This window comes from Alligator sinensis, unplaced genomic scaffold (genome assembly GCF_000455745.1).
Source record: "Alligator sinensis unplaced genomic scaffold, ASM45574v1 scaffold36_1, whole genome shotgun sequence".
Lineage (NCBI taxonomy): Eukaryota > Metazoa > Chordata > Crocodylia > Alligatoridae > Alligator > Alligator sinensis.
In genome coordinates, this window is record NW_005842101.1 from 2298087 (window position 1) to 2314955 (window position 16869).

The 16869-nt window shown below is 40.2% G+C and overlaps 1 protein-coding gene across 2 annotated transcripts in view; it reads left to right on the top strand.

Annotated features, from left to right (window-relative positions):
- Positions 1 to 16869, top strand: part of DPH6 (diphthamine biosynthesis 6) — a 318847-nt gene that overhangs the window by 172682 nt on the left and 129296 nt on the right. For both annotated transcript variants that reach the window (XM_025204914.1, XM_025204913.1), the window contains exons 9-11: positions 4362 to 4509; positions 8011 to 8142; positions 13101 to 13230. In XM_025204914.1, the coding sequence (XP_025060699.1) occupies positions 4362 to 4509; positions 8011 to 8142; positions 13101 to 13230 (410 nt within the window). The remainder of the gene's footprint in view (positions 1 to 4361; positions 4510 to 8010; positions 8143 to 13100; positions 13231 to 16869) is intronic.

Here is a 16869-nt window from a genome sequence, read left to right on the forward strand (position 1 = left end):
CCATTGAGATTTTTAACATCATCTTTACCTGCTTTGCTGTTGAGGATGGTAGACCCATGGCTTATTTTGGTGACCACCTGTTCTCGCTATGACACAACTGTCAAAGGATATATGTGGCTTTTCAGCAGAGCTGTACTGCTACCCAGCGTGTCCAGAGGTGTTGGATAGAGGAATGACCTTCAGGGAATGTTAGAAAAGTTTAACAGCTCTCCATGCAGGCTGCTGTGAAATGCCCCCACCCCAAATAGGCTGTGCTGTGATCCATTGGCCCCTAGACACTAGGGTGTGTGACCCACAGGGGCAACTGGGCTCTGTTGTTCCTTGGGTCCCCACCCTTTGCCAAAAGGTAGCAAAGATTTCTCCCCAGGCCTTTTGATTTGCTGCCAAAGATTTGGCTTTCCACTTGTGCATTTTTTCCCCATTGCTTCATTATTGTTTACATATATTTAAGGGTACAGAGGCTCTTAGGCAAGCCCTCTAGGCAGCAGCAAAAAAAAATACTAATGGAAATGGTAGAAATTGTAATTCATTGGGTGGAAAATAATGCAGATGCTGTTGAATGCTAGTATGTTGTGTTGCAGTTAATATTTAGAGAGCCTATTTCTTCATATTCCATTGCAGTCTTCATCCTTACACTATTATGTTACATTTATTTGACTAGCTTTAACTTTTCTTATACAATTGGCTCATATAAAATAGATTATCAACCTGACTTCCACACCTTTCAAGAAGGAATGGATATAATGAGGTCTAATCAAAGAACATCAGCCCCTCTTAGAGTATAAGTTTAGTATTTACAGCTCTTACTAAATTCCCCTTGAGCCTTTTTAGGAGGCAGCAGAGCTAATGTTCCCCTCCTTAGTAATGACCTTTCTGTAATTTAGACTTTCCTGAGAATTTCCAAGCATATTGCTTTCACTTAACTGGATCCTCTTACTCCTCTGTGAAGTCAGATATTTATGTAAATGTTGAATTTTCACTGCAGACTTTTGACTCAAGCTACTTTTTTTTCTTCTTCTTTTTTTTCCCTTTCCACAAGATCCATTACTTTAAAAGTGCATTATAATGCTGGATTAAATGATTTTATATTACCTTCAGGAGAGAAGAAAGATACAGAAAATAGTACCTTTTGCTATTAATGATGGCCTAATGTTCAAAAAGGGCAGTGATTTCAGTGTATCAATTTTTGCGTGTAAAACCTTCAACACCTTGAAAAGGCCTCGCTTTCAAAAGTGAGTAGCACAATAGGGCCAATTTAATGTTACATGGGAATCTTTAATTCTGGCCTTTACCCACTTCTCCATGCTTTGCTGTATAATAATCATGTTATTTTATATGTAGGATTTTGTGTGTGTTATTTGAATACTTGCAGGATTTTCCCAATAGTTTTTGATTCATGCTGAAAAATTACCATATTTTCATATCCTATATTCATTTTTGTAAATTTAATTTTCTTTATTTGGCATTATTGATGGTTTAGCATGTGTGTGACTGCCGAGTTTCCAACACCCGGTTGCGTGCAGCCTTGGTCCGAGAGACGGGTGACGTACATCTTACAGGCTCCCGTAGTTGGCCGCGTAGCTGTTCACTCCAGGAGTAGGCTTTCCCTATCTCATCTGCCATGACTTTGAATTTTCCTAGTGGGGGGTTGGGTATCCGGGGTCCCTCTGCGGCACACGGTTTGCCTGACCGTCACTCACGGGGCTCCACCACCCCTACACCCTGACCTCATGCCACCTCGATGGATCCCTCCGTATCTTTGGCCACGTCCCTTCTCTCCTGTAGCTATGGTGCCTCTTGAGTTTCTTCCCATCTGGGATATCAGCCCTGGAGCCTGCTTCGCTTACCCCTTCGTGGGTCTTCTATGTTCGGTGGTCCTGCTCGTGAAACCTACACTCGTCCAGAGCAAACTCCTGCTCTTGGGACCAAATCACCCCTAGATGCTCTAGGGCTGTGCCACACTTACACTATATACCTAGGCCCGTCCTGTCTCTCAATCCCTTCACCGGGGAAACAAAAAGGAAAAACACAAAAGAAAACCACAAGACACCTCGTCTGTCGCTTCGCTGAAACTTAGCTAGTCTCCCTCCCTGGTTTCTTACAACCGAGCACTGGGAGCCTGGTTCCCCTACAGCAGAGCTTTCCAAACTTTTCATGTTGGTGACACACTTTTTAGACATGCATCATTTCGCAACACAGTAATTCAGTTCCGGGGGAGGGGCCAAGGGAAGCAGACGCGAGTAAGGGAGCTCCGCGGTGTCCTTCTGCAAAATTTTCTGCATTTCGCACGACACACCTACACACTGCCGCCGACACACTAATGTGTCACGGCACACAGTTTGGAAAGCTCTGCCCTACAGTCTAGCTAAGGGGTACCCCTTTTGTTGGCATTGAACACACGTGTCCTCCTACTTGGGTCGTCCGCTCCGCCTTCTCGGCTCCTTTCGCGAGCCCTGGGCCACCCCACTTCCCTCCCTCCTGGAGTGTCCCCGTCCAAGAGTCTTGTAGTCCTTATACATATGGTTCGTTCCTCTTTGTATACAGTATAGGTGCCCCGCTTGTCCTCAGCCCTCCCTGTTGCTCTTGCCGGGACCTCTCTGTCGGGGCCACCTCCTCCCCCTCCCAACCTTTCCCTGTACTCCCACCTGCGGTACAGTGGAGCTTTGCAGGTCTTTCCCCATTGCTCCTGCTGCTTCCGCTGTCGCAGCTCACAGGTCTTTCCCCGCTGCTTCTGCTGCTACCACCGTTGCAGCTTGCAGGGGCTGCTTCTGGCTTGGTCTCGGTGCCAGTGCCCTGTTCCCTGCCGCCACTGCCAAGCCTCGGATCAAGAGCCTCTTCCAACTCCTCGTCCAATGCTCCTCCCCTCCTGAGGGTTTCCCAGAGTGGGTCGTGAGGCCACACGCTCCTCCAGTCCATTCTCCACTCTCCTTTCCTTCTGTCGTCCGCCATTTTAATTCTCGCTGGCCGGTGATTGCTGGTGACGTCACTGGCTGGCCTCAGTTGAATAAAGACATGGCTGAAAAAAGGTCATAATGTACATGGCTGAAAAAAGGCCATAATGTAAACATACTGTACACAGTGACATCAGTTACTATTTAAAAAGTCATTTAAAATTATGAATTAATAGCAAATAAAGACATTGCTATAAGTGAATTTCAGTTAAGAACTCTGGAAAAAGTTCTGCCTTAAGGACCTTGTTACACATTGTATTTTGAGCTGCTCAAATGCTGATTGGTGTTAGTGCTAACTTTTGTGACTGGTTGAAACAGTCGCACCTTAAGGCTAAGAACCTTCTCCGACTGTTCCCTACCTGCACAACCGTGACTTGCCACTAGAGGGCTGGCAAGCAGGGCCCTGACTAGGAGCTATAGCTGTATGTAATTGCCCACTGCACTCTAAAATGAGATCTGTGTGCACTCTTTTTAACCTAACAAGTGTCAGTTGTTCAACCTGGAAGGCATTGGTTTTTGCTTCTGGCCAGGGAGCTAGTTGCCTCTTGGTAAAAATTGGTGGGGCTTTCTTCATTTTAGCTGCTTTGCAGTAATTGCTCATGTTCATGGTCATTCCCTACAGTTGATGAAGGCTGAATCACAAAAATTTAATCCTTGTTTCTTATGGGCCCCCTTGGGCTTAAGGAGTGTTTACAGATATAATGTTTATGAGAGTGATAATTGTCTTTAGATATGAAAATAGACAGTCTGCAATCCTTTCCTTCTTCGTGCACTGAGGAACACAAGGCAATTCATACACTGGAAAAATCTGTTCTCCCTAATAATCCTTCAAGATGCTAAGCAGCTCCTTGAACTCCCCAGGAGTTTAAGGAGATAAACTGCTTGCAAAATAAGACCAATGAGAATTTTAAAATGATTTAATTCACTATTCACTATTTGAAGTTTACAAATCAGTCCTCTGTACATTAATGCCCAACATGTTTTGACATTTTCTGATTTTTTTTATTTTTTTTTTACCTTCTTAGGACTGTATCTAGCTCTTTCATACTAGTTTCCTTCTTTATTCATACCATATACTGTACTTCATTCCTGGAAAAAGTATGTTTGTACTGCATAATGTTACTATATCATTTATCACAATATTAAGTGCCGTCAATCCTTATTTCTACATTTTGCTAAATCTGCACTATGATTCCATATGCCTTGTCAACAATAATATTTTGTTCCCTGCTAGGTTGTAATCCAGACAGTATTGTTCTCCAGTGACTTGCACCAACATTTTAATGTATCTTGAGCCCTGATGTTTCTTACTATACAAATCTTAAGTTGTTTGTGAGGGCAATCCTGTGCTGTGCTATGGTAAACCATCTTGAAGTTGCTTGATTATTTCAGAATATTTGTTTCAATCAGGTGGAATCTTCAGACAAGTTTATGGACAGTAGCTGTTCTTGTGAAGTAACCTGTAATGAGGATATGTTACCTGCAGCTGAGGAAGATGGACCGAAGGACATTCCTCCTATCATCTGGAAATCATTGAAACATAATTCTCTTCAGTATAGTGAGTTTTATATATCTCTGTCTTTACAAGAGTGGGTCATATTTATTTTAGACACTGTTGTGGATTATAATGTTAAATAGTCTAAAGAGCCCTGTTAGGTGAATTTTGCAGCCTTTCTTCATCTTTGGTGATTGCATAGAATATTTATAGTTATGTGTTTGAAATTAATTACAGAAATGCTGCTGCCTCTCAGAAGGATCATTTTTATAAGAGAACACCCCACCTTTTCACAGCATTTTGTGTGTTCATGCCATTAATATAATGTATTCAGTCTTTCAAAATAAAATGATTAATTTAATCTTCAGATAATCAGATTGGAGATGAGAGTGATTTTATTTTTTTAAATAAAAAAATCACACCAACTCTCCTCCTCAATCCCTACAACAGTTAGGACATTTATTTTATTTTACATTTTTTCTCCTAATTCAGTTTAAAAAACTCACCTGTGAAACATACTCTCACCCATGTATTCTAACTGTGAAAAAGTACCATACTTTTATTTTAATCAGAGTGATTTCAGAATTACATTCAGCATCTACACCATTTCCTAGGCTCAGATGTTATTTCAAGTTTCTCTTCTTCTGTTATATACTCCCATGTATGTACATGAGAGAACTATACATGACATTCTCATTGGTGAATAAAGCCAAAAATGTTATGAATGCTCAGGTTTGCAGACCCCAACCCTTATATTAGGAGTTCTAAAACAAGACTCTCTATATGACTTTGTTGGAACTACTTCACCATCTCCATTTAATAACGTACCATGTCTTCTACAAACAATTACTTCATCTTGCATTGGTGGGAGCAGAGTGCAGCTTTTGTCACTTTCAAGAATGATTAAAAAAAAAATGCAAGAAATAGTCTTTGAAACTTGCTGGAGACCTACTTAGGCACCTTAATTTAAATTACTTTCCTTAAAAGTTAGGTTCTTAAATACCCAGAGATAAAATTTTTAAAGGAATTTAGGTTACTGTAATATTGGTAAGTGTCTAATACAGTGGTTTGCAACCATTTTATACTCAAAGCAGCCCTCAGAAAATGTTAGGTCTTAGCTTTTGCACATTTCTTGAGTACAGCAAAATAGTAGAGCAATTTTCCTCTTGTAAAGAACTCAGGCCACACCAGATCAGAATATTTTTAACACTATGGATTTTTATTTGAAATCTCTGGGTTTCTTTTATGAATCATGTTTGTATACCTAACCACACTCATGTTGTGTGGCACCCTGTTGCACCCTTAAAGGGACCTCAGGGCACCTCAGGGTCCTATGGCACTGAGAAGCACTGGTCTATTACAACTTTCAAAATAGGTAAACAGATTAGGCACGTTGTGGGAATTTCAGAAGTGGCTGAGCAATTTAGGCATTTAACTTCCATTAAGATCAAGCAGGAATTAGGTACATAAGTATTAGGACTGGATGAAGCTTCAGGTGGTGATTTGTTTTGGAGGAGATTCAGCCCGATTCGGTGGCCAAATCGCCAAATCTGAATCGAGTCAGGGGACCAGTTAAAAGGTCCGAATTGATTCAAAGCTCTCTGAATCTTTTCCAAAGATTCGGAGAGCTTCAATGGTTTGGACAGTCCCTGGTGGCTGCAGCAGGGAGCTGCAGCCCAACTCAGAGCTGGTAAGTAGTGGGGCGGGGGAGGGGGGGCTGGAGGAGGGGGAAGGGTACCATAAGGGGACCCTTACCAGGCCCCATCTCCTCCCTGCTCCCCCAGCCCCCCTGACCCTTGCCTGTCCCTCCCAGCCTTCCCCATGGCTGCCCCATCCCCCCTCCAGCTCCCGGTGCTTTAAAAGAAAGTCCCCACTCGGTGCTGCCAGACGGGGGGGCAATCCCTGCTGCCCCCCAGTGCCCCATGCTGCATGGGGGGCTCTGCACAAGCCCTCCCACGGCTGCCCCACCTGCCCCAGCTCCAGTGCTTTAAGGAAAAAAAACCTAGAAAAACTCCAGGACTCACTACTCCTGCAGCACTCTCGGGGCTTTGGGGGGCTCATGAAAGAGTCCCCCATGTGGCATGGGGGCAGTGGGGATCTCCCCCCACTGGGCAGGAATGGTGAATCTGGGGTTTTTTTGGTTTTTTGTGGGGTTTTTTTTTTTTTTTCTTAATGGGCCAGAGCTACAGAATGTTGTTTCCCTGGGGGGTTTTTTAAAGAGCCGGGAGCTGGGATGGGCGGGGCAGTCATTGCCAGGCTGGGAGAGTGGGTGGGGATGGGCCTGGCTGATTCGGAGGGTTGGCAGCAGCCAAATCTCTGAATTGGATTCAGCTGAATTGATTCGGGACAGTGATTCAAATCACTGAATCGAACCATTGTCCCCTGAATCGGCCGAATCCGAAGCAAATACTAGCCGTTTCGCACAGGCCTAATAAATATCTTTATTCCACGTTACTTTAGGTGTTTTAGAAAATGTAGCCTGTAATGCCTAATGCTTTTCTTTCCCCTTCATGTATGAAGCCATGTTTGTTGTGTTATAGATAGGGAGATTACAGAAGGCATCAAAAAATGACCTTGAATACTTGACTAACATTTTAAGAAACCACATCTGGCTGAGATGTGCAGTTTATAGGCTTTGATGGCCATGCATATACATGTTATATCCAGGGATCCTGATTTTCTCTGATATAAAAAAATCCCTAATTTTCAGATTTAAAAAAAGTAACCACAAATCCACATTTTTCCATGAGTAAAAGGAAACAACACTTATATATATATGTAACAGCACTAACATACATGTATGTTAGTGGCATTTTCTTTTAATCACAGAAAAAATGTGAATTTGAGGTTACTTTCTTAAATCTGAAAATTGGGGATTTTTTTAAATCAGAAAAAACCAGGATCCCTGGTTATATCTTATCATCTAAATTATGTTTTGAACTGTTCAGGTAACCTGTAACTTTGCTATAGAAGTTTGTCTTATTGGGCGCATCTGCCTGTGAAATTAATTCGACTGAATAAACTCTGGCACATACCGCTTTGGAATTTATTGCTCCCAGCCCAGTGTTGACACATGTGCCCAGTACTGCAGCACATTGAGCTGAGGTGGAGCAGCCATAGCTGGCATGGGACCCCCCCCCCCAGGGGTCACCCTGCTCCTCGTGGCTCAGTGTGCTGCAGAGGGGCTGGCTGAGGCATGAGGGAGCTTCAGTATGGAGCTAGCTGGCAGGCAGCACCCACACTGAAGCACTCATGTGCCCCATCCAGCCCCGTCAGTGTCTACACATGCATTGCATTGCACTAAATAACACTGCCATAGAATAGTACCTGTGTTGGGCAGTTTTATCCTATGGCAATGTTTATTAGTTTACTGCAGCCTAAGAGGGCTGCAGGTGTAGACGCTGATGTTTTAATGCAGAGCTAATTAGGCAACTCTGCAGTAAACAACTCATGTAGGCAGGCCCACTGAGAATAGATACTTTACTTTAAAGGGTTTTCTTAGAAAAGCCATAACCTGATATTTGCTGTAATTTTAATCATATTGATATTCTTTCATTTCCACAGGTAAGACATTAGGATGTTCAGGAAAATCCCTAAGTGGTTACCAGTGGGTTTCAGGAATCTCTGCCTGCTTTCTTCCAGTAGAAGGCAAAAGTATTCAAGATGCAGCTCTGGAAGTCTTTTCTTCTCTCCAAGGTGTTATATTCAATGGGACCATTACTTATCATTAAAAACTATTTCTTTTAATACAGTATGACATAAAAAAATGATATATTTTTTCTGTGTTCTTATAGTGTTAAATTTTGTGATTGTAAATTTTCCATCTTGGGCTTGCCTCAGGCTCAAATCATGATCTGACGACTGCTGACTTTAATATTGAATACATTGTAATGTGCATAGATTCTGAAGACCATAAAAAGCCAGGGTGGGAATCAAATCAGTATAACAGTATTATTTCCACAATATTTTAAAAGCTTTATGGAAAACAACTCTAACTTTTTATAGAATGGAATATATAAAAATATATATTTATCTGCCCTCCCACCCCAACACACAGAATATATCTGTGTCTTTCTCTCTCTGCGAAGTATACATAGCATATATGTATGTTTTGTAGATACTGTGTACTTGCTAAAGTGCTTTTGTTAACACCATAGTTTTAAATTAAGTTTTCTAAAAAGCTGTTGCTGTTCCACATTTTGGTACCTATGATTTGGTCACTAGCTGTAAATCTCACTTATATACTTAATACAAAGAAGAAATTGCTGTCACGGGAATCATGGAATCCAGATTCCTTACTGTCACACTCTTACAAGATATTGACATATAAAACAAAATAGGACCATTTTGTTTTGCATCTTTCTTCATTTTAAACTTTTAAGTAAAGAATGTTTATGTAGGCTTCTTTTTCATTCATAAACCTGGAAATCATTCTTAGGACTACACGAGTAGGCTCATATTCTTGTTCAAGAATTCTTGTGATGTATTAGCTCATAAAATCTTTATGTTTGGCTTGTGCAGCTGAGTTCATGACTGAATGCAAAATGATAGAGAAGCCTTAGCATTTTAGAAAGCAAAGAAGTCATGCTTCCTAGAAGGCCCTTAAGCTAGTTTTTAACAGCCTGGAAATCAGCAAGGCGGGTATAATCAAACTTGTAGTTAAAGGCACCACTGTTTAGTGTAAATCTTTTGGGCATAATCTGTAAATTGAAGCAAAGGGGCTCTATAACATTTTACTTGGTTCTCATTATATTTGTATGGACATCTGCCAGTCTAAACATTTTGTGTTTTTGCTTTACCACCAATCAGAAATAAAAAAAAAAATGAACAAAAAACAAAAAAAACCCAACTGATTATGTCACTGGTCAGTTGAGTAGCCTCTTGCTTTCAGCATGTTACTTGTATTAGCTGTATTGTTTTCCATTTCTGGCAAAGTAGTAGTTTTTTTATCCTTGGTAGAAAATGTCAGTGCTCACATTTCCTGTGGGTTTTTTGCCTTTTCGTGTTGAGGGTGGGGAAAGTTAAATGAATTATGATCCTGTCATCTGAAGTAACCACAATATGTTTCTTTTGCCAAATTTTTCTGAGAGCTAAACTGATCATCTCTAGGTATGTATGAGCCTTTTCCTGGACTCGTACTAGCAACCTACACAGGACTTCAGTCTGTTCTCTACCATGCTGTGACAGTGGAGCATACACATGTCCTTTTAGCCTTGTTCTAGGAAGGTTAATTGATTTAATTCTCTCTAAAGAGGACAAGCTTTGCCAGAAGGATTTAGAAATGAAACTGTGTTAGTGGACTTCTAGAAATGTATACTAATCATACCTCATGATATCAAGACCGAAAAAGGGAATTCGCTGCAGTATTGTTATGTTTATTCTGTGACTATTTATTTGAGCTTTTCTTACAGTGATCTTTTTGAAAATAATATTTGTTATTGTAATTTTCGTATTTTGTAACCTTAGGTGTTATACATTGACAGAGCTCTATAGGTTTCAATGGAGCTACACAGATTTACAGTGAGGAACTAACCTAGAATTAAATAGCTCTACAGTGGGTGTGTCTACATGAGACACTTAACTGAGCATTAGCATAGTTTACTGCGAAGTAAGCATGTGCATTTATACGTGCACATGCTTACTATGCAGTAAACCTCCCTAATCCTGAGTAAATTTGCTACCTGCAAGTGCAAGTAGCAAATTTACTTGAGTTTAGTAACAGCGCAGTGGTGCGTGTATAGACACCTGACTGGGAGCCAAAACTGCTCCGGGTTAGCCGTCCACCAGGGGCCAGGAGATAGTTCTGTCACAGGAGCCCGGGCAGGGACTATGTCCTCTTTCCAGGCACCAGGGAGTTGCATGCCCCTGCTTCAATATCGGGGAGCGGGGGGTTGGGAGATGCTTAGCTCCAAGCCTCTGCTCTGCCATCTTGATCACAGAGTTGGGGGCTGGGAGACCCTTATCTCCCTGCACCGGCTCTGTGACCATGGGACCAGTGCTGGGAGATAAGGGTCTCCTAGCACTGGCTTTGTGGTTGTGGAGCCAGAGCTGGGAGCTCCCTGCTGGCTGAGGCAGGGGCAGGGGAGCCTGTTTCCTCCCCAGCTTGGCACTCACAGAACTGGACTGGGAACTAGCTCCCTAGCCTGTTCCCCCCAAGCTCTGGGCTCATGGAGCTAAGCAGAGAACAAGCTGCCTATCTTCTACCCGGCATACAGGTTGGGAGCTGGGAACAGTGCTGGTCAGGGAAAAGTCCCAGCTCCATGCTCTGATTGGGTGATCAAGGCATGGGGCTTGGAAAGAGCTGCAGGAGTGGGGTAGGTCCCAGCTTCCTGCCCCAATCCACCAGTGGGACAGCTAGCAGTGACCTAGCTGCTAGCTTCGCCACTGGCAGATTGTGTCAGGGGGCTGGGACCTGTTCCTCCCTTGCAACTCTTTCCAAGTCCCCTGCCCCTGATCAGGGAGCCAGGGCCTGGTGTCGGGGCAGGGGGACGTTGTCCTCACCCCAGCAGCCGGCAGCACCCTGGGTCCAGGAGACAGCTGTCTCTTGGCCTGGTGCTCCCTGCCAGTCCCTGAGCTAGCACCCAGGAGGAGCCTGGAGCTCCCCCTGGTGGCAGCAGAGGCCCATTGCAGGGCTGCAGGAAACTTGGTGCAGAGAGGAGCAAATTTGCTCCCTAATCCCCACATGTATAGGCACTTGCTCGAAAGCACTTATACAAGAATAGCTTACACCAGAGTATACTAGGCTGGATGAAATGCATGTGTAGATGTGCCCAGTATTTACTGCATTGGTGTTGTCTTTTATGTATTTTTCAGAGTAAGGCTCTTACTCAGTCCATATGTCAGGCCATTATTTTTTTTTGTTGTATTAAATGGTATTTCTCACTGTTTTAATTTCATTTCAAAAGTCTTACTCAGGATGAATCACAACTGACCAAAGTCTACAATCCCTAAGGTGACAAGGAAAGGCCCAAACCTTAGTACATTATAGAACTGAGTTGTGTATAGGTCTTCATTTCGAGGTAATGGATTGAAGACGTGTAGGTCCAGCAAGAATATTGATGGTGGGGAGGTTAGTTTGACAGTCCATCAACTAAGCCGTACTGCTAGATACAGTTTGTTCTAATAGCAGCTTCTGAGTTGAGAACATTCTATCTCCTCATTCCTTTAGTTCATTAATAAATTTCTATGTGAATGAGACAGATTTTATTTTTATGACTTTTAAAGGAAATTAGAAATTACCTTTAAAATATTTCAACTTGGTCAAATATTCACAAGGCAAATATTTGTTGGTGGTGGTTTTTGCTTTTTCAATATAGACCTGTATTTCTCCCAAATAAATGTTTCACATTATGCACATTACACTTTAACTTCACAAAAAGCTTTTACAGCTTGGCTAAAATATCGTTTCACTTACTGAAGGTTCGAAAAATATATGATTTCCTTGCTGTCTAGTGGAGTAATAGCTGACATTGACTTACTGGTTTCTTTTGGGCAGCTTTCAAAGCACAGCTCTGCTTTAGCACAGATTTATAATTTTATGCTAATTACTTCTTTGATATTTTAGAGTTACGTCTTGACTAAGTAGGAGTTCTGTTGAATTTTTTTGTCAGTTGCTTTATCATTACATATGTCTTACTGTTTCCTTTATTCCCACGAAGAGTTTCCCATTCCAGACTTAGTACTAAGCAATGGCATGAGTGGGGATAGCTCACATACTTATGGATAATTCCAGCCTGATGGAACTATATTGACTTTAATGGAAACATGCCAGCTTAAATTTTCCTCTGAACCTATTTAAGACAACAGACATGTTTAACATGAAAACGATTTCCTTTTCACTTTAGCCACTTCAACAGTTTACTTCTTTACTCTCTTTCTGTTCCATTAGAGGACACACATGTTTGTACAGTATATGACTTAAAAAGCAATATAGTCAAAACAATCATGAAAGGGAGGTCATGAAGTTTGCAGTTAGCTAGGGTCCAATTGGATCCTAGTGCTATATACAGTCTATACTCAATTTATGGAATTTAGTTTCTATGGGTTATGAACATTAAATAAGGCTATGAGGATCACAGAGTATAGTGTCCCGTAAATGTTGTTAAGGCACCAGGCTTGTTGTAAATTTCATTCTCTTAATTACCTTGATTTGATCTTTTCTCCCCTACCAGGTCAGCATAAATTTCGTCACAGATTGGATCCAAGCACAGGGATGAATTAGGTGACCTCATGGGGGTCCTGTCCAGGCCTACATATCTCTGATTCTAAGTCCAGGAAAGATTGTTATTGTTATTTTTTTGTTTTTAAACTGATAATAGTAGTGCAGTGGAACGTAGACAGCATGTATGCACACAATGCATTCTCTTAAGGCAATTTTAAGTCACCATTATTTGGGTTTGAAGAACTTTCATTTATCTTCTATCTCTTTATTATCAGAAACTTAACATAAAAAAGCACTTTGTAAAAACTAGAGGAAAACCATCAAAGATTATTAAGAGGGAAAGTAATATATTACTAAAGCCCTCAATCATACTAAACGTGTTAAGATACTATCATTTACTTTTCTTGAACAAACATAAGATGCTTCTGCTATCTTTCTGTCCACATTTAAAATATCCTATCTATAACAGCTATGTTATTTTTTTTTCCTGCAGCTAATATGAATTCCATGGGATTTGAACTGAAAGATATTATTTTGGTCCATTTGTATATGAAGAGCATGAAAGATTTTGCTGTAATAAATTCAGCCTATGTGACAGAGTTTGATTTGTGTCCACCGGCAAGGTAGGATCAGACTAATGCTATAGTATATTTATGATACACTGTAATATACTGTGTTACAGCTACTATATTTATATTTATGAAGTTTTTGTACACATTTTTGTTTCTCTTTTGTACTCAGAAATAGGCTTGCACCCACCTTTTTTGGGAGAGCAGCCTGTTTCTTACTTTCCTCATGTAACATTAGTGTTAAGGTAATCATATATACTTCTTTAATAAAATAATGCATGTGACAGGGAAATCATTTTACTGTTCTAAATATATAGCTGACTTATTTTGCAATGGAGACCAAGCAGATATGTTTTAATATTTGTGCCTGTCACAGCTCCTAGTGTGATGTCAAATCCAGATCTGATGGAGTAAGCCAGTCCAACAATCTAGGCTTGCAGTATTAACCATATTTTCAGTCCTTTTTCTCTCATAGGTTCTACTTTGAGTGGCTGTATTGCATTTGAAGTGATACAGAAAATGCCTAGAATACTGGAAAATTTTTATTAGATTTTTAAAAGTTATGTATCAAAATCATAAATTCCGTTAGGACAGGAGTTGGCAATGTTTTGCAGCTGGGGATCACTTTTAAAGGAGCTTAGCTTCCAACGCAGCCAATGCTGCCTCCAGAGTTGAAGCTGAAGGCACACTCACTGGTCCCTCTCCCACAATTCCTTTCTGCTGCCTGTTGCTTCTTTCTGCTGGCCGGGCACTATGCAAGCAAAGCTCTCCACTGTTGAAACGCTTCCGAAGCCCCCCCCAGTTCTACAGGCTAAATCCAGCCTCCAGGCCATAGATTGCTGATCCCTGAATTAGAAAATAAAATTAAAAAAAAAAGAGAGAGAGAAAAAATTGTCTTAATATTCCTAATTTTTGTTTAAAGCAAACAGTTCCAGCTAGAAAAATGAATATGCTTTCATTTCACAATGCTTAGCAAGTGAAATACTACAAGAATAGCTGATTTAGTGAACAAAATATTACCTATGCTCTTTTTGCCATGCTGTTACAATTTGAAAACTTCATATCAGTTCAGCTCAAATTCAGTTTTTCTAAAAATGTAAGCAGAGTTCCAAATTTTAACAAATGCATTAATGAAGAGTTCACAGTACACATTTTAAGTTCATGTATGTTGAGTTCACGTAGGTGCTGTAAAGAGTTATAGAGGATTTTTCTTTATATGGAAAACAAATATTAATGCCTTGATGTAACAAAGCCATCAATGTCCAGATTTGATATGCAACTTAATACTTTTTTCAGTGTTGTGTTTTATCCAGTCCCAGATTAAATTTGTTTTTCTCTCTCATACACAGTACTGAAAACTCTAAATCCCATTGATCTACTGTGAGTTGAAGGGTGTTTTAGTGCTTTGTAAGTCAACTTCTTTCAGGATCAGGCCTTGGGTGATTTAATTTTTATTGAGGTCTTTTAATCTTTCCTCAAAGGTTAGCTGTCGTTATTATTATTGTTATTATTATGATTGCACTTTGCTATATTCTCTTCAGGTTGTCAGTGGCTTTTGCAATTAAGTTCTCAGAAGTGAAAACAATATTGTAGGTTCAGTCGCACCAGATCTGTAGAGTTAGGAATAGTTTCTCCCTTGTTCTTTTATCTGATGCCTGTGTGTACACTGTACCAAATTGTATTGATCTTTTTATTGGCTGCTATATTGCATTGCAGACACTTGTCTAACTTTCTGGCCACTGTCACCACTATGTCTCTTTCATCATTGTTAGTTTTCAAGTTCTTTCCTCCCACTGAACATCTGTGTAAGGGATTATAATTCCCCAGATCAAGCACACTTGCATTTTCATTATACCGAATTTGGTATTCTCTGAATTTATTATTTTAATGATTACCTTCTTCCCTCCTTTCCATAAATTAAAATATTAATAAATAAAGTTAAAAGTCTCTACAGTTCATAAAATGATATTTATTTTTAGTGCTGCATAAAATCTTAAAAAAATAGTAAGTTCTTTACTTTTTCCCCATTGTATAAAAGTTAGGGTAGTATTATTTATTCAAGTTAACAAGATACATTTCCCACTACTTAGGAACAGCTTTGCTAGTAATTGGATCTGTGTGGGTCTCATTGCTTTGAAAGCTTCCCTCAGATAAATATCCATGGATCCTTATTAATGTCATGCCCCATGATTGACAAAATCTTCCTGTACTTTATCCCAAAATTCAATCAGTTGAGAAGAGGTTGAGAAATAATGGAATTAAGTTGCAAGCTTGCATTTGCTACAGAGTGGGGAAGAATTATACAATATATAATAAGGATTATGCAACATAGCAGGACTATAATAAAGATAAAATATAATCTGTTTTTCCATCTTTATTGCTTTATTACCAGTCTGAATACTACTGAGATCTTGCATCGCCTCATGCCAGTCATGACTATCTGATATTTGTTCTTTTACTTTTCCTTATACCTGGCATATTTGAAGCAAGATTGAAAAATAATACCAGCTGAAAAACATGAATATAATTAAAAACAGGAAGGGAGGAAGGAAAAGGTTAAATATTATAAGTTTAAAAAGACAACATAAAACTCTAATATTTGAAAGCCAAAATGCCATGTTTTTCCTTATTTTGACAAATCAGTTAAAACTCTTTAAAAGTGTTCTGTTCTGTTTATGAACTGATCAGATGAACTAATGAACACTCCATATATTTAAGAAAAAAACAAGACTTTTAGAACATTATTGTTTAATAGTGGTCACCCAAGTATTAATGCAAACACTGTACCAAAATAAATCTTTGAAAGACATTGATGTGACAAGATGCTATTCCACTGACATCTTTGGGTGCATCCACACATGCACTTTACTATGGAGCTGATTAATTTGCTTCACAGTAAAGTGTCACCATCTACACATGCTCCCCTATTATGACATAGCAAATTAATTAACTCCACTGTAGGATAATACTGTCCAGGACAAGTACTATTCTACAGCAGAATAGTTATGTGCTTTGAAATGCAAATGTAGGCAGTGACTGGGACTAGCTGGGGCATGAGGTTGCTACAGCATAGGGCCTAACTGCTAGCTGGCCCTGCAATGGAGCACCCTCATACCCCAGCCAGACCCTCTGCAGCATGGTGAGCTAGGGTGGAGCAGCCCCAGGCTGGCAGGCTGACACCCCTGGGGTTCTCCTGCCAGCTGGAGCTGCTCTGCCCTGGCTCAACATGCTCTGGCCCCAGGCATGTTTAAACACTGTGCCTGGGAATAACAAACTCTGGCACGAACTGTACCAGAATGTATTGCTGTGTGCTAATTGCACACGTAGATGGACCCTTTATAATAGCATTTAATAAAAATAAAGTTAATTATAATCAACTGTTGTTAATGCTGTCCTATAAGGAGTCTTCATGTGCTAGAGTGATACTTTTTCACCTGATCATTATTAAAAAGCTTATTTTCTGATTTGGCCACACTGACTGAAAGAATATTTTTTTAAATAATAAGTTGTTTCCATATATTTATATTCCAAATATTTATATAATGTAGGCAACCTAATAAACATGTGCAGTAGAGATATATATCAATAAAAATATGCATTTGTACTGCCCATTTTATTTTTGATAGTGCACACAGCCTGTATTTTCATGTGCCTCATAGATTCATAGATGCTAGGGTCAGAAGGGACCTCAAC